This window comes from Schistocerca americana, chromosome 7, assembly GCF_021461395.2.
Source record: "Schistocerca americana isolate TAMUIC-IGC-003095 chromosome 7, iqSchAmer2.1, whole genome shotgun sequence".
Classification (NCBI taxonomy): domain Eukaryota; kingdom Metazoa; phylum Arthropoda; class Insecta; order Orthoptera; family Acrididae; genus Schistocerca; species Schistocerca americana.
In genome coordinates, this window is record NC_060125.1 from 447,056,825 (window position 1) to 447,079,506 (window position 22,682).

The following is a 22,682-nucleotide window of genomic DNA, read 5'->3' on the forward strand; positions in this document are numbered from 1 at the left end:
CTCTCCCCTGAGTCTCTCTCCTCACCCCCAACACTTCTGCATTCCTACTTTCTACATGATTCATAAAGTACATAAACTCAGCCACCTAGGATCCCCTTTTGTGGCTGGTTACCGTTCCCAAACAAAGAGAACCTTCAAGGCACCAGCCTGTTCATGGACCATCTAGAGGAGTCATTCCTGATCACGCTGGACTGAGGCTGAGGACACTCTATCAACATTACGACAGAACCCCAGTACCTCCTGCCACATTTCCTTCACCTGGTCCTCCTCAGCCCAGCAAGCCACCATCCTCAACGTCGACCTTTACCTGAAGGATGGCCACGTAAGTATCTCCGGCCACATCATATCTACCAATCACTAATAGTACCTCCTCTTTCACAGCTGCCACCAGTTTCACACCTGGAAGTCCCTCTCATGCAGCCTAGCCACCCATGACCGTCACATCTGAAGTGACAAAACAGTTCCACCCCAAATATGCCAAATATCTCACTGAGGCTTTCACCCATCAAATGTACCATCTCAATTTAGCTCTGAAACAGATCTCACTGCCCAGGACTGGGGTAAGTGAATCACATTCTCCACCAGGATTACAGTTATCATTCATCATCCTGTGAAATGCTCACCATTATCCTCTCCCCCCCCCCCCCCCCCCCCAAATCCCGCCCCCAATACACAAACAGTGATGTATTTGAGATAGATCAATACCGTATAATCATTGTAAAATCAAATGTTGTAGAATACTTCTTTTGAATAGTTCATTGTCGGTGATATGTTGGTCTTTGATATGGAACAGTGAATCTGTACATCATATAGAAAAGTATGCTCCTGCGCTTCTAACAAAGCCATAATGCAGGTGGGCAACAGATGCTCAAGCTTCACAAGTGCTTGTAAAAGGAATGTACTACTTTCTTGTAGTGTGGGGCATCCAAAAAAGGGTGATCTGCATCCTCAACTCCACAAGAGCAGAAAGGTGTCTGTTGTTTTCTCCTATTCTCATTGCCAATCTTCTATCATATGTCTGTATAAGACATATCAGTAAACTGTACTTGGGACTGCAATCCAGGTGGTATGCCCTGTCACAGCAGTTTCTTTGGTTAAGCGGTCCACGTCTTCATTGTCAGTGATTCACAGTGTGATGTCATCCAAGAAAAATTGACAGAATGACCTTAATCACACATCAGTTCCAACACTTCTATAACCTTTTATACAATGAGGTTTTCTGTTAAACAGGTGCTAAAATTTTTAAGTGCTGCTAGATTATATAAAGTGTCACTGGGGGAACTATAGATATGCTGTCATCTAGCAGAAACGAAGTGCTTCTACAACAACAAGTTCTGCAGCCATGATAATTGTCTCTGCCGGTAATCTGAATTGCCCAAACTTCTGCAAACATGGTATTCAGTATGTGCTTCCAATGGAGACACTTGTTTTGGAGCCATCAGTATATATTGCCTATGGGTACTATCTTAAAAACTGCACCAATATTTTGTGAGCCTCGTGGTCAAAAGTACTGTCAGTTACTATGTTCACCTTGGACAATTCCAGTGGGGATGGGATGCTAAAACTATTTAGTATAGATACCTTAATGAATTTCCTTGACATCTCCTGAGTATGTAAATATGTTTGAAGTAGAAAAGAAAGAGCTTTGGCACTCTGGAAGCTTCTAGTGAAGCACTGTATTGTGAGATTTAAGGCAATTAATTTCAGATTGTTGGATTCATAACAATTTCTTTTAAGAAGAAATTTGGAACAGAGATACCGCTGACATAGATCAGAGGTTCATGCGCTTCAACCAAGAACATATGATAGAACCATGAACTATAAGTGTGCGGCTGTTGCAAGGATCTGTTATGGCACATCTTTTGTTCAATATCTATACCACTTACTTAAATAGAATATCCCTGGAGAAGGTAAAATACTTGCAATATGCAGATGATATGAGTGTGTTGGTAGGGGTGGAGGACATTGCTACCAAAAAGGCCCTTGGCACTTAATACCTGCATTTATTAACAATGTTAAGGTAACTATCAATTGCAACTCCATAACATCCACTCCCTTAATCAATAATTGGGTGTACCACTGCACGATAAAAAGTTTAGTGCCGTACTGTTGTTCAAGCCCCACTCAGTTCCTCTCAAAGCTCTGATTATGTTGACAGCCATCTCACATTTCTTAGCAACATATTTTGTGTGTACCTTCCAGTTAGCCTACGGTTGATAAAGAGTCCCAGGTACTTGACTACCATCTTCAAAGGGAAACTGTGGATTTTTTTAAATTTTTTTTTTATTTTTTTTTTTTTATTTTTTTTTTTTTAGCCACTGTTTGAACAGGAACATTGGGGTTGTCGGGCCTTGCAGACTTCAAGGGATGTACTTTTGGATATATGCGTATCATCTGCATATTCCAAGTATTTTACCTTCTCCAGGGATTTTCTATTTAAGTAAGTGGTATAGATATTGAACAAAAGAGGTGCCAAAACAGATCCTTGCAACAGCCGCATACTTATAGTTCATTAGTTCATGGTTGTATCATATGTTCTTCTTGCACGACTATTAGCAATCAGTCAGAGAGAAAAGATAACAGCTGTTCTGAAAATGTGTGGGAAATGTGTTGTTCATTTAGTTTTGTGCCTAACAGTGGGAGTACTACATGTTGACAGCCATCTCACATTTACAAGCTGCTTAGCCCCCCCCCCCCCCCCCCCCCAAAAAAAAAAAAAAAAAAAAAAAAAAAAAAAAAAAAAAAAAAAAAAAAAAAAAAAAGGCAAGCTAGTAGATATGTGTTTTGGCTGAAACAGTTCCCTATGTCACTAAACAGATGCGTGAAAACATCTAGTACCTTTACCTTTGTGAAAACACACCTGATTATTAACAAATAGCTTATGGAATTCAAACCACCGTTCTAAGTGGAATTTGACCATTAATTACAATTCTTGGTGAGGGAAGTTTAGTAATATTATTGGTCGGTATGATGCCACTGAATCAAGATTCTTCCCTGGTTTGAACAGATGTGTCATCCTGCCTATCTTTAGAGGCTCAATGTTGTAATTTTCACACCACATTTTATTGTAAATATGGAGTAGGTATTATTGTCCTCCACAAGGTGGAAATGATAGCATATTGTATTGGACATTATCTGAGCCAGGGGCAGAATTTTTATCAGAGGAGAATGCTTTCTGCAGGTTGACCATTGAGAATGACTTTAGAAGAGGCTAACTGTCATTAGAATTTGTATACTCTGTGCTAAGTGGGTGTTTGAAGGAGGTAAGTTTCTGCTTGTGTAACATATGTTCCATAACACAACTTGTAGGCAGTAAATTGTAATGGTAATTTATTGAGGTTTTCTTGAAACTCTTCATCTTCATTCACACCCGTTGACATTGTAGTGTCCTTAGTTATAGACTTGCAGAAGTTTTTGCAACTTGTCCTCTTCTTGTTTTTCAAAAAAACCTCTTGTTTCTGCCTGTATTTTTTGGAGGCTGATGTAGTTTTGTTGGGTAAAATGTGTCTTATATTTCCTCTGTGCTTCCTTACATTTGTTTGCTCTCTGACATTCGGTTTCCACCACACAGGACTGGCTTTGTTTGTAATGCAAAATGGCTTCTGTTGAGAAATTGCCTTTGCAGCAGCCTCAATAATGCACTGTATTAATTTACAATATTCAGAACCTAGATCTTTGGTTGTCTAGTTGTGGGAGGCTCACTTTTAATTCATCAATATATCTATCCCAGTAGGCTTTCCCAATTTTCCATCTCTGTGTGGGGTACATAAAGTGAGATTTTTCCTCTGTGCCAGGCAAAGTCAGAGGAATTAGCAGGTGATCAGAATCCAAAGGATCTACCTTTACCTCCCAGGTGGTTAGTAGTACCACATGAGGCAATGCGATGCAGTGGCCTACTGCTGATCTGGTCTATAATGGCGGGTTATTTGTGTTGGAGATCTGTCATTCAGCAGCAGTAATTTTCGTCTTCTAGGATTTTCATTAATAGCTCACCATTGCGAACACTATACAATGTTTGATGAGTCCACAACATATGCAGTAGATGCCCAAATTGTTGTAAAAGAGATGTAATATTGGGCCTAATAGGAGGATGTTAGGTGGCCTGTAGATAATCAGTATATTCAATTTGGGTTCTAAGATTCATGTGAAAACTTCTGTGGCTTACATGTCTTGGTTGCTGCATTTACGTTCAAGAGTATTGTCAGAAATACTTCCTTTCACAGGTGTAACTACCCCTGCGTATGGTTGTTTCTGTCACTTTTAAAGATGTCACAGTCAGGGAAGTGGAAGTTCTCCATGGACTTGAGCCATTTTCTAGAAATGGCACAGACTGAAAATTTGTGTGTTTGGTGAAGTGGATGAGACTCTCTTTATTGGATCTAAGTGACATAGCACTTCACTGTAGTGTGCTCTTTGACAACTTCATCATCATCTAAAGAAACTGAAGAGAGCAAATCAGTAGTTACACTATACTGAATAATCTCTGCTACAGTGTGAGCATCCACAGGTATGGCTGGAGCAAGATGTTTGCAGAATGACATGTATGGAGGTATGAGTGTAGTTAATTAGGTTGTTTGTTTGTTCATTTTAGTGATAAACTGAGGTTGGAGAGGATATGAATTTCTTTGTATTGGTTTTGCAGGGTATCACTTAACCCACCTCAGTAAGTTTTTCATTTCTTGTAGCTTATTGATGTGTCGGGCTTGTAGATCCTCTACATGTGCTGCTGGTGGCTATGAGGCTGTCCTCCAGTGTGGTGGTAGTGGGGTTAGTGGGGACACTGTAAGCTGTATCGTCACTGACAGTGTTTATGAATGAACACAAGGTAGTTCCAACTTGGTTCTCTTTGCTTGTTGTGAGATAATTATTTTATTTTTCAGGCTAGAATAGGTCACAGATGTGCTTTATTGGTTTGATTATAAGAATGACAATTGTTGTCAAATATATGTGTCTTTTTCCTCTTAAATAATTATTTATTGTTTGGATCTAGTGAGAATGATGAAAAATGTGGTGCTATTTGTTGTTTTTGTCAGGAGTTATTTGTATGTTGTTCATTGCCACTTTTTCAGGCTTAACATTTTACCTTCATTTTTGAAGATAGTTTGACAGTCCTGATAGGTGAAATCAATGAAACTAAGTACATGAATGAAATGTTTGATGGTTCATTAACGGTTTATTTCTTTTTTCCCCTTGTGGGGTTTTTTTGATGTGCAATGACCAGTACACCACTGGCATTTGAAAAATTATAGCTATGGGTATAGCACATTTCAGTAAGTGCCATTAACAAAACACTTTTATATTTGATACAGGAAATCTTTGGATGGAAAACTTTTCAATATTGACACATCCACAGTATCTGAAAGTGTGAAAGTGTCAAATGGAGAGTGTTTAGTTCGAAAGGAAGAAAAAGTAAGAGCTGCAGCAGTAATTGCCAACAGGGACAACATGTTGTGCACTATTACTGATGTTTCTGAATTAATACCGTCAACAGAAATTCGGCTTGGTTACCGTGTACCATCAGTTGTACAACCAGGTAAGTGTACCAGCTGTAGAAGACATACAGTGACTGTCAACTTGTTGCTAGTTTGGTTTGGTTTAGAATAAATGACATTCTGTAACTGTGTGCTTTTGTACTGTAAATAGATCCGTAGTTGAAGCTATCAGCAATGTTAGCTGAATCAAATGGTCTGAAACATGTTAATGTAAATTAGAGTACCAGATTTTAACTTCATTTATTTATTATCCATAAAGTGCCAGGTGTAGCAAGAATTTAAATATGATTATATAAGCTAGTCAGCTATAAGAACTTTCTATGAGTGTAATGATAGTGATGCTGCTTACTGAGTCTGTTTTGGGTAACAACAAGAAGTTAAGTTCAGTGTTTTGCACATAGAAATATCTAACATTGCATTGAATCGCAGACAAGGGTGCTAGCTTATTTTCATATTTTAAGTCATTGTTGTCCTACACAATTACCTTCAGGATTCAAAATAACTAAAGTAAATAAAATATCTAGCAAAAGTTTACAATATTGTGTAAAGCAAACAACTGCATAAAGTGTAGACCTTTCACAGTCAGTTTAATTTGTAATGCCCTTAATGACTAATTATAAGAATCCGTTTCAACTGGCTGCAATTTGCACAGCCATGATACAATCCACACACACACACACACACACACACACAAAATTATTCTGAGTGTGTCTGGCTAATTGTTTAAGAATTATAGTGGGATTTTGTATTCAATAAAAAAGTTTTTAGCAGATTTAAAGAGAAAAATCTGTAAATATTTGCATACTTGAAAGAAAATTATGAACTTTTTGTATCTGCCGTTTCTGACACAAATTGTCGTACTGTCCAGGAAAACAGGCATTTCCCCTGTCAGGTGTAGCTAATTTTATTTTAAATTGTGCTATAATGTGAATACTCCATAAGCAATAGTGTGTAAACAACAACTCCTTAGTATAATTGAGAAAGCAGCAACTTTTTGTTTGTGAGAATATTCCTGTTGTTCCCTTTTTTTCTGCTCATTTTTCCAACTGGTCAGCTCATCCATTGAGATTTTGGCATGCACCCATTATCATACAGGTTATGTACTACTTCTTCTTGATCATGATACAGTAACTTCCTCTGTCTTTACATATTGACAATGGCATCTTGTAATCTTACGGTCCCTCGCATCACCTGTTGATTGTCACTCATTTTCTAATTAATTTCTGTTGATAAGTTTCAGGTGGAGTAAGATTCACAAATAACTTTTTACTAATCTTATTTTCTTGTAGTTGGCTCCAGTTTGTCACGTCTTAAGGGTTGATTCTCAAGGCCGAAATTTTTGACATTGTTGGTTCCAAATAATGTGTTAATGTTTAAGTAAGCCTGCTCTGTAATTTCTGTTTCTGTACTTTTTATTACATCACATTTTTCTGTATCACACCATCTTTACAGTTTCCTCTTCATTGTCAAAAATTACATTGTTATTGCCAACATAATACACGTTCGATTTCATCAGAGGCATGCCCCCTACTTCCACATTCTGTGGTACTAACAATATTCCAAAGAGTTTACAAAACAAAAAAGTTTATAAACTTTCTTGACAAAAGAAGTTATATCATTATTTTGTAAATGAAACTATCTGCACTGAATGACTGTGACAGCAGGTTGGACTTTATATAGCGGCGGTTTCATAATGTCTTGAAGTGTCATGGCGACGCAAGGCGGAGAGTTCCAGGCACTTCTGCTCCAGGCCTTCTGATGTTGGTGCGGCCGCAGTTGCTGGCACCAGACTTTACCTGAAGGTTCGCACACCGGGACAAATTCTAAGTGTGCTCACAGCATCGTAACACTATATCATGATTCACACCATTTGTTTTCAGTTAACCCACTTACTACCGTAATAATTATTTGTTTTAACTCATTACTGAATGTATTTTAAAAGGTAACTATCGCCAGACAAGGAAAATAAAAAATTCCAACATAATTTTGTGATTTTACAAAGCATAATATAACCAATAATTTTCTTAAATTATTGGGGGGAGGGGGGGGGGGCTTGATAAGTTTTCATGGTTCCAATTTTTAACTACTGAAGAATTGTCTATTTTTATGTTGATTTTTATTCTTTCACATTTTTCTATATCACACTGCCTTTACAATTTCCACTTCAAAATTGAAAATTACATTGTTATTGCCAAACAGAAGAAACATGTCTGATCACATCAGAAGCTTGCCCACTACTACCCATCCATTCTGTGGTACTCACAATATTCGAAAGAATTTATAAATGTTCTTGAAAAATACTTTCTATATTAATCTGTTCCATTATTTTATAAATGAATCCAGAAGTAAACATAATAAATATCATCTGATTGTGCAATTAATAATAGGAATTTTAAGTGTACCAGATATTTCGTAATTTCAAATGTTTCTAAAAGAAAAGTAATTTTAACTATACATACAGAGTTAGTACATATCAATTGTAACAATGAAAATAAAGTAATTTTTTTTATGGGTTATAGCCTGACATATATCACATCGTGTACAAAATCATATGAAATTCTTTTAGAAAACAGCTGAGATAATATTAACCTCTTTAAAAAATAGACAGTATGTTTGGTATCGATAACTTCTGTTGAAGAAAAGTAATGCTAGAGGAGGGTGTCCCTTTACAAACTCAGTCATAAATTTTATACATAAGTGTCAAATAATCATTCCATTTTTAGCTTATATTAACATACATTTTATAGAGCTCTATTTTTATTTTGTGTAACAGACTTCAGTTACTTGAAGTTTACATTTTAATGTTTTTGTTACAAGGGGTTTCTCTGCACAGGAAAAGTATTTTTTCCTGCAAATCATTTTTCCCTGCAACTTTAAATTTGTCTGCATCTTTTGTTGATTGTCATGCTTTGTGGTAACTTACTATAAAACCTTTCTTCTTTGCCCAGAGATTAATTCTGTCTCATTGATGTGTGTGTGTGTGTGTGTGTGTGTGTGTGTACGTGCGTGCGTGCGTGCGCGCATGCTCTTCTGGGATGTGATACAGGAACCAGTGTTTTAACCTTTCTGACTGTGAAACTGTACATGTTATGAAATGTTACTCTTTGTTTAATTTCTGTGTTATTTACACTGGCTGACAAAAAAAGTGAAGCACCCAGAAGAGGAGGAGGAAAAAAAATGAAACATCATCGATTGAGAGGGTTATTTCAGTGATTGCAAAATCAAATCAGATTTACAAAGGACTTGGCTGTATGAGTCCACTTATCAGTGTGATGTTGCCCTCCCTGTGACCTGGATGCCTGCACTGATTTCGTTGGAAAGGCTGTATGAAGCTGCTGTTTCCTCTCCTGAGATAATCTGTCTCACAGCTGTTGCAGCTAGTCCTCAGTATCCTGCATACTTTGGCTCAGATGACGTTGGTGACCGAGGTGGTCCCACACATGTTTTACTGGGAACAGATCTGGGGATCTTGCTACCTACAGGATCATGTCAGCATCACACAGATAGTATTTAGAGACACATGCCATGTGTGGATAATTATTGTCCTGTTGAACAATGGCACCGTAATACTGTCACATGAAAGGTAATGCAAGGCTGCAGGATGTTCATGACATGCTGTTGTGCTGTTGGAGTTCCCTCAGTCACTACCAGCTGTGACCTGAAGCCAAACCAGATGATTTCTCACATCATAACACCAGGATTAATACCACTGAAAACATGTAAGAATCAGACTTCTCCCAACCTTGTAGCCACAATCTCCAACAGTGGTTACCTGCACAGTGCAAAACTACAATTCATCATTGAATACAATTTGACACCATTCATCAGCAGTACATGCTTTCCAGTCATGGGATAACTCCAAACACAGCCTTTCACATTGTGATGTTAAAAGCAGTGTACACATGGCATGGTATTTCCCTATTGAAGTTGCCGACATGTTGCAGGGAATCCATTACTTGTTTTCAGATGGCAGACACAGATGTGAAGGAGATATAATGTGCTTGGTGTGAAGTATAGTGATCCTTCCTTGTGGAAGATCTGATGTGGTTGACCTAAGCCTTGATGACAAGTATGACCGTCATTGTGTTCCCATGAAGTCCAACATTGGGCAGTTTCACATTCGAATGCTCCACAATATGGATATTGCACAATTCAACTGACCAACAATGAGGTCTGTTTCATACTCCCTGAAGTGATGATAACACTTTCTCACTCGAGTATGAGTATGTAGCATCTCCGTGTCTTTCACAGTGATCACTCAACATCTGACACTTTTTAAGCATGTTATGTACACAACCAGGTCTGGTAAACAACACTGAACACAAATGACTCTAATACATGCTGACATCTGTTCTACCTCTCACAGAGAATTGCAACTTCAATCATTTATGTAGCCGTTGATGGTGTGTATGTGTAAGAAGTAAACATAATATTTGACCATGTCTTTTGGCTGTTTCAGTTTTTTATGTCATGTTGTTCCATGTGATATGTAACTGCTGGTTTTTGTTGTGATTTATTTAAAAGTGTGACAACCTAGTCTAATTAGTAAGTGGTGTTAAGTGTATTACATTGTAATCCTTTACCTGCCATGCCTGATATCATTGTGTAAAAAGCAATGGTGTATTATCAACAGTGTGTGTCATAATGTTTAAAATTAAAATTCAGAAATGTCTGTAATTTTAATGTGTGCTGGTATCCTGTCACTGGAACCATACATATGTTTAATAACACACTATAAGATTTCTACCAATATTATGAGAAGGAAAGTTGCTAGTCACCATATAGCAGAGATGCTGAGTCACAGATAGACACAACAAAAAGATTTTCACACTTAAAGCTTTTGGCCAATGGCCTTTGTCAACAACACACACACACACACACACACACACACACAAGTTTTTTTATTTTATTTATTTTATTTGGTATGCGTATTCCATAGATCCGTACATGCGAGTGATTCGCCTGGATGTGGAACGTGTCAATACAATTGTACAAATACAATTAATGCTACAGAATAGTAATATAATTCAATGATATAGATATTACAAGCTGTCATTAAACTAGTATAGCAATTCTCAATATAACATTATAACTATAACATTAACACTATAACATTAACATAATATTGTATCATCCATCTAATAACTAAGAGACTAAATACATCTATTATTAAGGGAGGGCATTACTTCTGGAAAAGAATTCATCTAACGAGTACAGTGGATGGTCGAGCAGGTATTTTTTTAACATACCTTTGAACAGCGTTTCATTTTCTATTGTACATTTAATATAATTAGGCAATGCATTAAAAGTCTTTATAGCCGCATACTTTACTCCCTTCTGTAAAAGTGTTAAATTTTTTAGTTCAACATGTAGATCATCTTTACCTCTAGTATTGTAGTTATGGTATGAACAATTTGTTTCATACTGAGCATAGTCTTTATTAAATGCAAATGCAACTCACACACACGACTGCAGTCTCAGGCAACTGAAACCACATTGTTTGACTATAAGGTTTCTTGAATCACTGAAAACCATATAAAGAAACTTTAAAGAATGGTACAAAAACTGTGACCCTTGTTTGTGACACAAGCATACTAACCTTTTCAGGCACAGCCTGGCTGATAGGTGATCAAGGCATCACCTGGTTCACAGGAAATAATTTAAGTCTTAGTCTCAGTGGGCCTCATACTGTGTGATGTTGGAGAAGCAAAAATGACCTACTGTACCAGAAATAGGTATTAATGGTTGTACACTAAACAAAACACTGTGTGTAAGATTCCTTGGGTTCCAGCTGAATAACAAGTTACAGTGGAGTCAGTGCATAGCTAAACTAACAAAGAAACTCAGTTCAGCACATTTTGGTCTTAAAAGTATCTCTTATTATGTTGACACAGAGGCAGGCATGTTTTCTTCTTTTGCATTCCCTGTTATAGTATCTTATGAAATTATCAGCAAGAGTATTTATTCAGTAGATGGAAGCAAGCAGTTATGCTATATGCTTTTCTTAGTGAATTTCCAGATGTGTGTTGATCAGTGTTACTACCTAAAGTAATTATGTGTTACGTAAACTAATGAGAGTGTATAAACAGCTACATGAATATGGCATTGTATATTTTAATGTGTTTTTACAAGTTAAATGTTACAGCAAACCATACACAATAGAGAGATATTGCAAGTTAAAGTATGTAGAGTAGTGTGAAGCAGATGTTATGGACTGTTTTGAAATTATTATCTTGCTACCTTGCCATGACAGTTCTAAAACTATCAAGAGGATTGGTGGAAATACACTTAAATACTATGTTACACTATATACAGAAACATTTCTAGCAAATGTAGAGCAGCTGCCAGTCATGGTGCTTATTAGTTAGTTAGTTAATAATTAAAATTGATGACAGTAAAGATTCGGAACAGATATTCCTTTAAGAGCAAAGGCAGAAACTAAGAAGTTTCCATCATTTGTTCAGATGGAATCCTTTGCCTTGTCTGAGCAAGTGAGACTGTTACAACCTATCTTCACTACTGAATCCTGGTAGGATGAGACTGTGATCAGTAACTTAATTTTCCCATAACCCATGAAATATTCAGTGGAAACACGTTGTTTAACTGCTGCAGATTTGTTAGATTGTAGAAGGTGGCTGTGGCATTGATGTTTAATACTTATTTCTGGTAGTGTGGGTCATTTATTCTATGAAACCTCTACCACCACTGGCAAGGAAATTGTAGATTCCCACTTTTCATATAAGCAGATCATCCTTGACAGATCCCAGAAGAGTTCATTTTCTTAATGTCCATCATGAATTTGATAATTTTTGAGTAAATATTTCTTTTGTACAGAATCAAGGCTGTAGATTTTACATCTTTCGCATTCCTCTTCATTTGATTGGTGAGGTGTTTTGGCTTTCAGAGCTCTCTTTTTCTGAAATAGTGCATATGCAAGGTGTATCATAATTAATGGCAGAAACACATACAGTTGAAATTACACAACCGTAGAAAGAAAAAAGGTCAGTAGGTGTAGGTCCACAAATGAACTGTTTGCTAGGTAATTCTGACTTTGTGGCTACCAGCCACCACTGATTTGTTTCATTCTAAATATCATTTTGGTTAAGAAAAGATAACATTACATTATACAACATCAAGAAAAGTGATTAGACATAATATGGTAGAAATGGAGATGTTCTCAGTTAGTATGACAACAGTTACATGACTCTTCAAGGAGCTGTTCAAAGTGTTGTCATTGTACCCGTTGCTGCAGTGAGTTCTGAATCCTTTCAGATATGCCTGGATCATTTCAAAATTCTTGACAAGCATTAACAAGTTTGTGCTCCAATTCTTCAACCGTGTTAAATGGAGTGGTGTACGCTACATCTTTAAGATGGTCCCAAACACAGATATCGATGGGGTTCAGATCAGGCTATCTCAGAGGCCACTGTACAGGTTCTCCTCACCTAGTCTCTCTCTGACAACATCAGCATGTCAGATGTTGCTTCACTATAGCAGTGAAATGTATCAGTGCTCCATCATGCATGTATCATATCCTCTGGTGTTGCTCTAAGAGACCATCCTCAAGCAATCCTGCAATATGATGCTGCAGAAATGGAAGGGAATACCATCCATTGAGTTTGTTTGGTAACATTTATGGTGCAGTAAGTCAATTACCAAGTACCTCTAACCACACATTCAATGAGAAATATTCCTGATATGGAGACTCGTGTGTAACATGTGGGTTGGAGCCTAGATAACTCCAAACATGAGAATTCTGATAATTAAATACACCATCATGAGTGAACTGTATTTCACCTGTAAATAAAATGTTATTGTCCAAAGGAGGGTTACCAACGGCTTTTTGTTGCATCCACTGACAGGATGTTAGTCTAGGCCCAAAGTCCACCTCACTAAGGCAGTGAAATGGTTGGATGTGCTACGAATACGTTGCAGTGTGATGCATTATTTCCCAAGGATTACTCTGGTGTGTTCCAGGAATTTGTATGGCAAGTCTTCTTGTTGAGGTTCCTGGACAGTGTCTGACTGTATCCAGCACCACACTTTCAAGCCCAGGTATAATTCAAGCAGACCTATCCACTCCCCCAGTATCTCAGAAACGTCGATGCACCCGTCTAAACGTTTGACTCTCTGGGAGCCTTCGAGCACGGTATACTTTTTGGTGCAAGTGTGCAGCCTACCACACATTACTCTTAGCCCTACCATACATGAAATACATATCTGCATACTCCTTGTTACTGTAATGTTCCATGTTACCTCCAACACTCACACAGCACAATTGACACTCTGCAAAAAACTGTGTAATGTACTGTTTTATCTGCTCTGTTTACAACTCCATGTCTTGAAAACGTAAACAAAGATAATGCCATGGATTCGCATATAGTATTTAAACAGTATCACAGTATCACGTCACTTGTGGCTGCTAACCAAAAAGTCACAATTATCTCGCAAATTGTTCGTTTGTGGCGCTGTGTTTACTGAGACTTATTTACTTTTAATGTCATCTTCATTCAACTTTATGCATGGATGCCATTAATTATGATTCACTTTTACATTTTTCTTGTATATTTGCGCAAGGTTTAGTGGTTTGTCCTGTGAGTTGTCAGTGTCAGATGCTACATGGGTCCTGTGGGTTTTAAGTCCACTTGTAGCTTACGAAGGATTGTAGCAGCTGAACACATATAATGGAATTCTGTTTATTTTTGACATTGTTACTTGTCAATCTACTCACAGAGGTTTTTAACATTGGGTTTATATAATTGGGCAACAAATAGAAAACATTGTAATTTTCTTCTGAACTACAGCCATTAAAATTGGTTGCTTTATGTCACATGGGAGCTTGTTGAAAACCTTACCTCTAAAATACAGAACCCCTCTGTACACCCTAGAAAACCAACAAACTTGAACAGATACTGTAACTTTGTTATTGATGGTATGTCTCAGGAAACAGTAATCTCTGTTGATTTAATGAGTGAAAGCCACTATGCACATAACTGTTCTTTTATTAATGATGACTGGTTTCAATCTGACTGCAAATGCCTTCAGATCTATATTGGGAAAATGAATACTGAGGCACAACAATATATATATATATATATATATATATATATATATATATATATATCTCTGCCCAAACTCTTTGCCTTTACAAATGTCTGCTTGTGTCTGTGTATGTGTGGATGGATATGTGTGTGTGTGCGAGTGTATACCTGTCCTTTTTTCCCCCTAAGGTAAGTCTTTCCGCTCCCGGGATTGGAATGACTCCTTACCCTCTCCCTTAAAACCCATATCCTTTTGTCTTTCCTTCTCCTTCCCTCTTTCCTGACGAGGCAACCATTGGTTGCGAAAGCTAGAATTTTGTGTGTATGTTTGTGTTTGTTTGTGTGTCTATCGACCTGCCAGCGCTTTTGTTTGGTAAGTTTCATCATCTTTCTTTTTAGATATATATATATATATATATATATATATATATATATATATATATATATATATATATATATAAAATAGAAGGAAACATTCCACGTGGGAAAAATTATTGTCTGTATGTGTGGATGGATATGTGCGTGTGTGCGAGTGTATACCTGTCTTTTTTTCCCCTTAAGGTAAGTCTTTCCACTCCCGGGATTGGAATGACTCCTTACCCTCTCCCTTAAAACCCACTTCCTTTTGTCTTCCCCTCTCCTTCCCTCTTTCCTGATGAGGCAACAGTTTGTTGCGAAAGCTTGAATTTTGTGTGTATGTTTGTGTGTCTATCGACCTGCCAGCGCTTTCGTTCGGTAAGTCACCTCATCTTTGATTTTTATATATATATATATATATATATATATATATATATATATATATATATATATATAACAAAGATGATGTGACTTACCAAATGAAAGTGCTGGCAGGTCGACAGACACACAAACAAACACAAACATACACACAAAATTCAAGCTTTCGCAACAAACTGTTGCCTCATCAGGAAAGAGGGAAGGAGAGGGAAAGACGAAAGGATGTGGGTTTTAAGGGAGAGGGTAAGGAGTCATTCCAATCCCGGGAGCGGAAAGACTTACCTTAGGGGGAAAAAAGGACGGGTATATATATCTCTGCCCAAACTCTTTGTCTTTAAATATGTCTGCCTGTGTCTGTATATGTGTGGATGGATATGTGTGTGTGCGCGCGAGTGTATACCCGTCCTTTTTTCCCCCTAAGGTAAGTCTTTCCGCTCCCGGGATTGGAATGACTCCTTACCCTCTCCCTTAAAACCCACATCCTTTCGTCTTTCCCTCTCCTTCCCTCTTTCCTGATGAGGCAACAGATTGTTGCGAAAGCTTGAATTTTGTGCGTATGTTTGTGTTTGTTTGTGTGTCTGTCAACCTGCCAGCACTTTCATTTGGTAAGTCACATCATCTTTGTTTTTAGATATATTTTTCCTACGTGGAATGTTTCCCTCTATTATATATATATATATATATATATATATATATATATATATATATATATATAACACGTGAGTGTAACACCTTTAATAATACCAATGTACCAATGATGTTATTACAAATAATTTTAAAATGTTGTGACTTATTCATATTAAATGCTGCCAAGTGCAATTTATTAATTGAGTAAGAATGTTAAGTGGAGGGGACCAGGGACCAGAGGATGCAATGGAAAGAGTTTCATAGTCAGTCAAGTGACATGCACAAATCAGTACCATCACACCAGTGACCAGTACAGTGATACAGTGTAAAGAAGATACTGCCATCATAAAATAAAGAAAATTATAAAAAAAATTAGTAAAATGAAAAAACAAATGTTAACCTAATACATGTCAATATTTATGAAGTGTTACAAAATAAAAGTAAAAATACAAATGTAGGAAATAACATTATAGGAAATTATAACTAGCATAATTATGTGTTTATATATTTCATGAACCAGGAAGTATGAAATTCACAAACACATCTAATTTTCGTTATTTTAGCTCAGCACTGTACAGAACTTGAAGAACTTTCATTCATTTAAGAAATAAAATAACCAGTATTTCTAATTTAAACTGGCAAAAGGAGCCTGCTTACAGGACAGCTATAACTTTTAGCAAATATTGTTCCTACATTTTAAGAAACAAGTTTGCAAAATAAAAGTTTATAGAAACGTAGAATGACCACTAAAGTGTGCAGCATACTGTAGCAGGCTGAGTGACGAGTAGGGCATTAGTGTTGTATGTCTGCTTCTTCAACAATACTGGTTTTATTGAACACCAATTAAGTACAAATAAATCATGGGAAATAATAGATCCCGACTCTTCTTGAACCACACAGAAATAAAGACTTCTAGAGGTGGGTATCTCCTGGCAATTAAACTAATCTGGAGATTTAACTTTGTTGGGCTGGGAAGCACACTGATACGTATCATCTCTCGGTGCGCGCCCACACACACACACACACACACACACACACACACACACACACACACACACCACATCAGTGCACTCATTATAGGCACAACATGCTGTCAAATGGAGACTTGTTGCATTAAGAAAATGGTGTGTCTGTGCGCAGGCCAAGCTTCGATGGGAGGTGTAACAAAGTCCATATCAGTGTCCAGAAAATAGTCAATTATTTTCTGCTGCAGAGGATGTAGAAGACATCAAGCTGAGACAAGTGACACCAGACAGTCTGACAGTTCTTAAATCTGCCACTGTTTTTCACCCATGACAACTGGCTGTGGCAGATGCATCACTTCACACTGCACCTAGTGACCTTTCAGATGTGTGCATAGTAAAATAAATTTATCCATCAATTCGTTCAGTGGAATAACAAGAACTGCTGTGTTTACATATGCTGCATGGACTACCCTGCACCTGCAACCAACTGATAAACATCTTACTATGAGCCATTGAGTTCATAATGTGGGTCCGGTACTAGGAATTATTGGATAGTCCTGTTGAAATATTTGTAAAGAATAGAAGTATTGACAAGTGATGTCATTTTTGGAGACAGAGTTCTTCAAGTATTTGTTTGCTAACAAGTTTAGTCACTGATTCATGCAGCATTCATGATTTACGAGTTTTTATTTGTTTACTATTGTTAAAATTACTGTTACAGGAAAAACCATACAGTTCACTGTAGAAGCTAAGTTCTCTGAAATTGCAGCAGTAATTTATCCTTTAGTTTTTCATATAACCAAGGATAATAAGAACCTACTTGTGCTGCATGAAATGGTGAGTCAAAATGTTGAATGTCAAATATTTGAAATTCCATGTGCTAAAATTTCTCAGATAATCCTTAAACAAAAGGATACATGTCATTTTATAATATAACTAGGGAACCTGTAAGAGTAACATGAATTACATTAATGTTTGTTTTGTCATTGTATTCTATGCTTTTGTTCACTACGAATCTCAACTATACTCATAAATTTGTGACACTGGTGAGGGTTGTTTCCTGAGTGTTCAGATATGTGGAGCTATTAGTTTCTGTGGCTTGTTACAGAGTAACTTGTTTGGTTTGTTAATAATCTTTGTGGCTACATTGCACAGGCAGTAAATATACTTTAGTACAGACAGTGTCATATGATCACACTGTGAGTGAAAAGGAAGCATTTGTATTAACTAATGGTACTCACTGTTTTAATTTGTTAGCTTCAGTGTTAATTGGGACATTTACATCGATTTGTAGGAGTTCTTTTGGGTTCTTCAAAATTCAGAAGTTTATTAGATGGTTTTGCCATGATTTTTACATTTTCTTTGTTGCTGTGTGCCCTTTTTCCATCTTCATCTTTCATTGTTAGTGTTGGGGGCTCAAGTTGTTGTAGTTGTTGCCCAAAGATTTTGTAGTAGTTCTGGAATTGATTTTGAAGTAATTATCTTTTATAGAGTTTATTATGTCTTTATGGAATCCTCTCCTAGTTCTCGTGATGTTTTGTGTGAATTTTTTCCTTTTGTTTTTGATGTTGATGGAATTTTCTTCTGTTTTGTTTGTTTGAAAAATTAACTGTGCTTAGTTTTTTTTCTTCATGAAATTTGTCACATTCTGGAGTCCACCATGCACATTTTCTTCGTGGATTCAAGGGAGCTGGATTCTTGGCTTGTCTCTTGAGATTTTTCTTGAGATTTGGTACCAGTTTGTCTTGATCAGCTTCCTCTTGAAGTATGTTGATTTAGATGAAAGTTTGTGTTCTCTGCAGAGTTCTACAAGCCTTTGACCATTCTTGTTTGTAAAGCTATTTGGACTCCATTTTCCAATTATATCTTCATATTTTCTTTCTTTGAAATCTCTCAATAAGGTTTTTACATTCCTCTTATTTATTCTGCTTGCAGTTTGTTGGAAAAGGTCCCAAAATTTATCTACCTCTTCCTCTGTTTTCGTTAGTTTTTTTTTTTTTCATTTGTGGGGGCCTAAGCATTTACAGTTATGTAGTTTTTATTCGTTGTTTTAAAAGTCAGGGTTGCAATTTGTGGCAATATTGCTTGAAAATCAGTTATTGAATCTATTATTATTGTGTTCGCTGTAAGTCCTATTCCAAATTGCGGACATTGCTTCGTGGTTTCCCGTTATAAATTCTACATTCTTGTGATTTGACTAGGTTCTCTATTGCGTTTCTCATATGTTGGAGCACTACTATTAACATTTTTTGTTTATTTAATTCATCTGTGAAGTTCTTGAGTTTCTGGTCTTAAGTAGTGAATTTATGTTGTGCGTTGGTATATAATTTATTTGCTTATGTTGAATCCTCTTTTTGTGTGTCCTTATGCATTTAGGTGATTGCAAATGCTCCACTTCACTGCTGTATTCTAGTTGTCTACCCATTAAATACAATGTGGCCTTTTCCTGCCTTTTTGGACAGAATGGAGGTATTTTTTCCCCAATGGGTCTTTCCATATTTGACCTTCAAAAGTAATTAACCTTAGCTGGAGCAAGCTCTGATTTACCACTACAATTATTAACTGCAGAGGGAGTGTTTGGTCCATGAGAGCTATTTCATTTCACTCAAGTCCACCAGTAAGCTGGTTAGAACCCTCCTATCCACCACCTGGGACACACCACATACGAGTATCACCTCTCCTCTTGCTACAACAGTGTAATAAGTTCTGCATTATTCTTTTTGCCTCTTCTTTAATGTTTCTTCAAAATGTTAATGAATACATGATACATTTAAGACCGTGCATTCTATTCCATTTGAGGAATAATGCTGTATCACTGATCAACCAATTACTTTTAACCTTCCAATTTCACACTTTAGGATGCATGCTAATTGCATTTGGTGCTGCTTCTCGTAGTAAAAACTGTAAGTGACGCTATTGAGAGCTGGCAAAAGAGTACATAAAACTTTCAGAAACTGAAGACACAATTGAAAATACTAAGTTACATTCCTTTCATACTCAAAATTTTCATAAAATTTTGGGTACATTAGACTGCGCCTGTTTTAGAATTCAATCATCTCAAGGTGACCATGCTGGAATTTGTAGGAATGGAAAAGGTTATTTTTCCATAAATGTACAAGTACTGGTAATGCAGAGTTGTTTACTACTGGCATTGTACCATGATGACCTGGGTGAATACATAATAGTAACATTTTCATGAATAGAAGGTAAAGGGCATGCTTAGAAAGAAGAGACCATAAAAGCTCATAGATATTAGTGGCAGTGCATATCCCTGGAAAACCTATTTACTGATATAACTTGCCATACCCAGTGACAAAGTGGAGAGGCTCTGTAATGAATCACACATTCATACCAGAAGCGAAGATTTCCAGTGTTATCAGTAGGCTTGAAAGTTATTGTTGCTTGCTCTGTACTACACAGTATAGTTCAGAAACAAGAAGAAAATGAGCCTCTTCTAGAGCCAAATACCAACTTAGAAGTTCATGCCTCAGATATTGTAGAGCACATTAGCAACCTACAGTGAGAACAGACTGTTTCACACAACAGTGAAATCGTATCTTGCTAATATGGAAAATGTGTTTCCCATCAGTACTTACAATATATTAAAAGATTAAATGCAATGATATGGTATTATAATGTACAATATATTATTCATTTACAAATCTTTGTCTTTTTTTTTCAAATTTATTTTTATGTTTGTTAGCCCATTTTCTGTTCATATTCTAACCATCCCCACTTGTGGCTTTCTCTTTCCCACTCACATCTTTATCTTTCCCATTCATGACTCTCTTTATTGTCTTCTTCTTCTTCTGTATAAAACACACATCTGCTGTGCAGACTGTCTTAAGTAATACTCTCAACTTCCTTTTTTTAAGCCCTACTCCCAGTTGTTAATTTGAGGTCTTGTAACTGGTCTGAAGTGTGCAGGTGACTCAAGTGATTATAAGTGTTCTTCACTACATTCCTCAGTCATTTTAATAATAGTTTCAGTTGTAGGATCATTAATGACATCAGTGAGGCAGCAGGTTTTTGCAGACCCACTGCTTGTTGCTTTCTCAGTATCTGAAATTTAAATCGAAATCAAGTAACAGTTTACATGAATCTTTAAATAACAATGGTGTAAGGTTTTAGTTCTTCAAAGTGGCAGTTGATGACAAAAATATAAAATACTGACTAAAGAGAATTAAACTGTGACAATAATCATACCTACTGCATCTCTATCATATGGATTATCCAGTTCTACAGCCCAAGCACCCACAAAGCCCCGTAGCTTTTCTGTATTCTTGTCACATTTGATGGCTGGTTTATAAACCCTTCTGTTGAGAAAATTTAAACAACTAATAGACAATAATACATATGCCATAAACATGTGTACCAACTGTTCCAAATATTCTACAGATTTATTAACTGCCAGTAAAACTTAACCTTCAGATATTAAAACCAAAGTGAATCTACTGTATGTTTACTCTGACCATAAAGTTTACTGGAGGTTAATTCTTACTCTTACTTTGCTGGACATTGTAAGAATGGGCTATAAAGAGTAATGGTCAAACTCAGTGAATAGTTTGAGGTGCTGAGTCATTGACAGGAACATAAACAAGACTAATAGCACAGATAGCTGTAGGCTTTAGGTATATGTGTGTATCGGTGTGAATGTGCTTCTATGGCTCTATAGGAGGACTTATTAAAAAGCTAGAAACATTTTCAGTCTTGTTTATTTGCCTATCAACAATTCAGCCCCTCAACTATTCAGTGAGTTGATTCTCTTTAAATCATTAATATTATTATGTACATTGTAGTTGAGTGTTATTCATAGACAGAGTAAAGATACAAAGTTGTCGTCCCCCCACCCCCCTCCGCCCCATACTCATTGGCTTAACTGATATAAGGTGCAACTGCAGCCTACCATAAATCGAGGCTCCGGTGATGGTGAATGAGGGAGGGAAAGATGTGCATGTTCTACTTACTATCACTCTACAGTGAAATGTGACTTCTAAGGCCCTAAAAAAAAGTAACTGTTTGGATATGTATGACAAACCCTCACATTCACTCACATATTTTCCTGGTAATTACTCTGTTGCTCCATTAATTTAAGCAACAGTAGCTATTAACCTGTTAACATTTGTAGTTGTTATGCCAACAACTTTAACAATCTTGTAATTGTAATAGGTATTCAGAGTTCAAAGTGAAGAAGTTGATGATTTGGGTCCAACAGCACCTTACAAAAGAATAATTCCTATCATATTGGAGACAGCAGAATATCCTACAGTGAGTGGAGTACCACCACCTATGTAAGTGCAGAGATGATTGAAACTTTAAAATTAAACAGTAATCTGCTTCAGGTATATTTAACACGCAGATGAAGAATCAAATGTTGGTGCATTTATGAGAATTTTGGAACTGTGGGTGTACTGTCATATTATTCAGTCTGATCTCTGAAACCAAAATCAGTCCTTATATACAATATTAATTACAATTAACTGTCGAAAATAAAAGGGTTGGTGTTTCTTCAGCAAACCCAGTGTTCAGAATAGCTTATGGTGGATGTTTCCATTAAAAATGTTTTACTATTCTTCTCTGATTTTTCTTTTTCTTGGCACATAAGCTCAAAAATAATAAAACTTTCTTGTGCAACACGTTTTCATTTATGTAAATATTTTGAATCAGATGAAAGTTTTAAATCATACTCATACATTTGTTAATAGTTTGTGATATTGTTTTTCTATTACGTGAAAGATAATTCATAGCATATGTGGGAAAGAAGACTCTAAATTTTATGTATGTGTTTGACTGGACTTCAAAACTGTTTGGATGTAGAACTG

At 36.6% G+C, this 22,682-nt stretch overlaps 1 protein-coding gene across 1 annotated transcript in view; it reads left to right on the forward strand.

Annotated features, from left to right (window-relative positions):
* Window positions 1-22,682, forward strand: part of LOC124622040 (putative helicase MOV-10) — a 314,393-nt gene that overhangs the window by 114,066 nt on the left and 177,645 nt on the right. Inside the window, exons 4-6 of the mRNA XM_047147599.1 lie at window positions 5,310-5,533; window positions 17,582-17,697; window positions 22,030-22,151. Of these exons, the coding sequence (XP_047003555.1) occupies window positions 5,310-5,533; window positions 17,582-17,697; window positions 22,030-22,151 (462 nt within the window). The remainder of the gene's footprint in view (window positions 1-5,309; window positions 5,534-17,581; window positions 17,698-22,029; window positions 22,152-22,682) is intronic.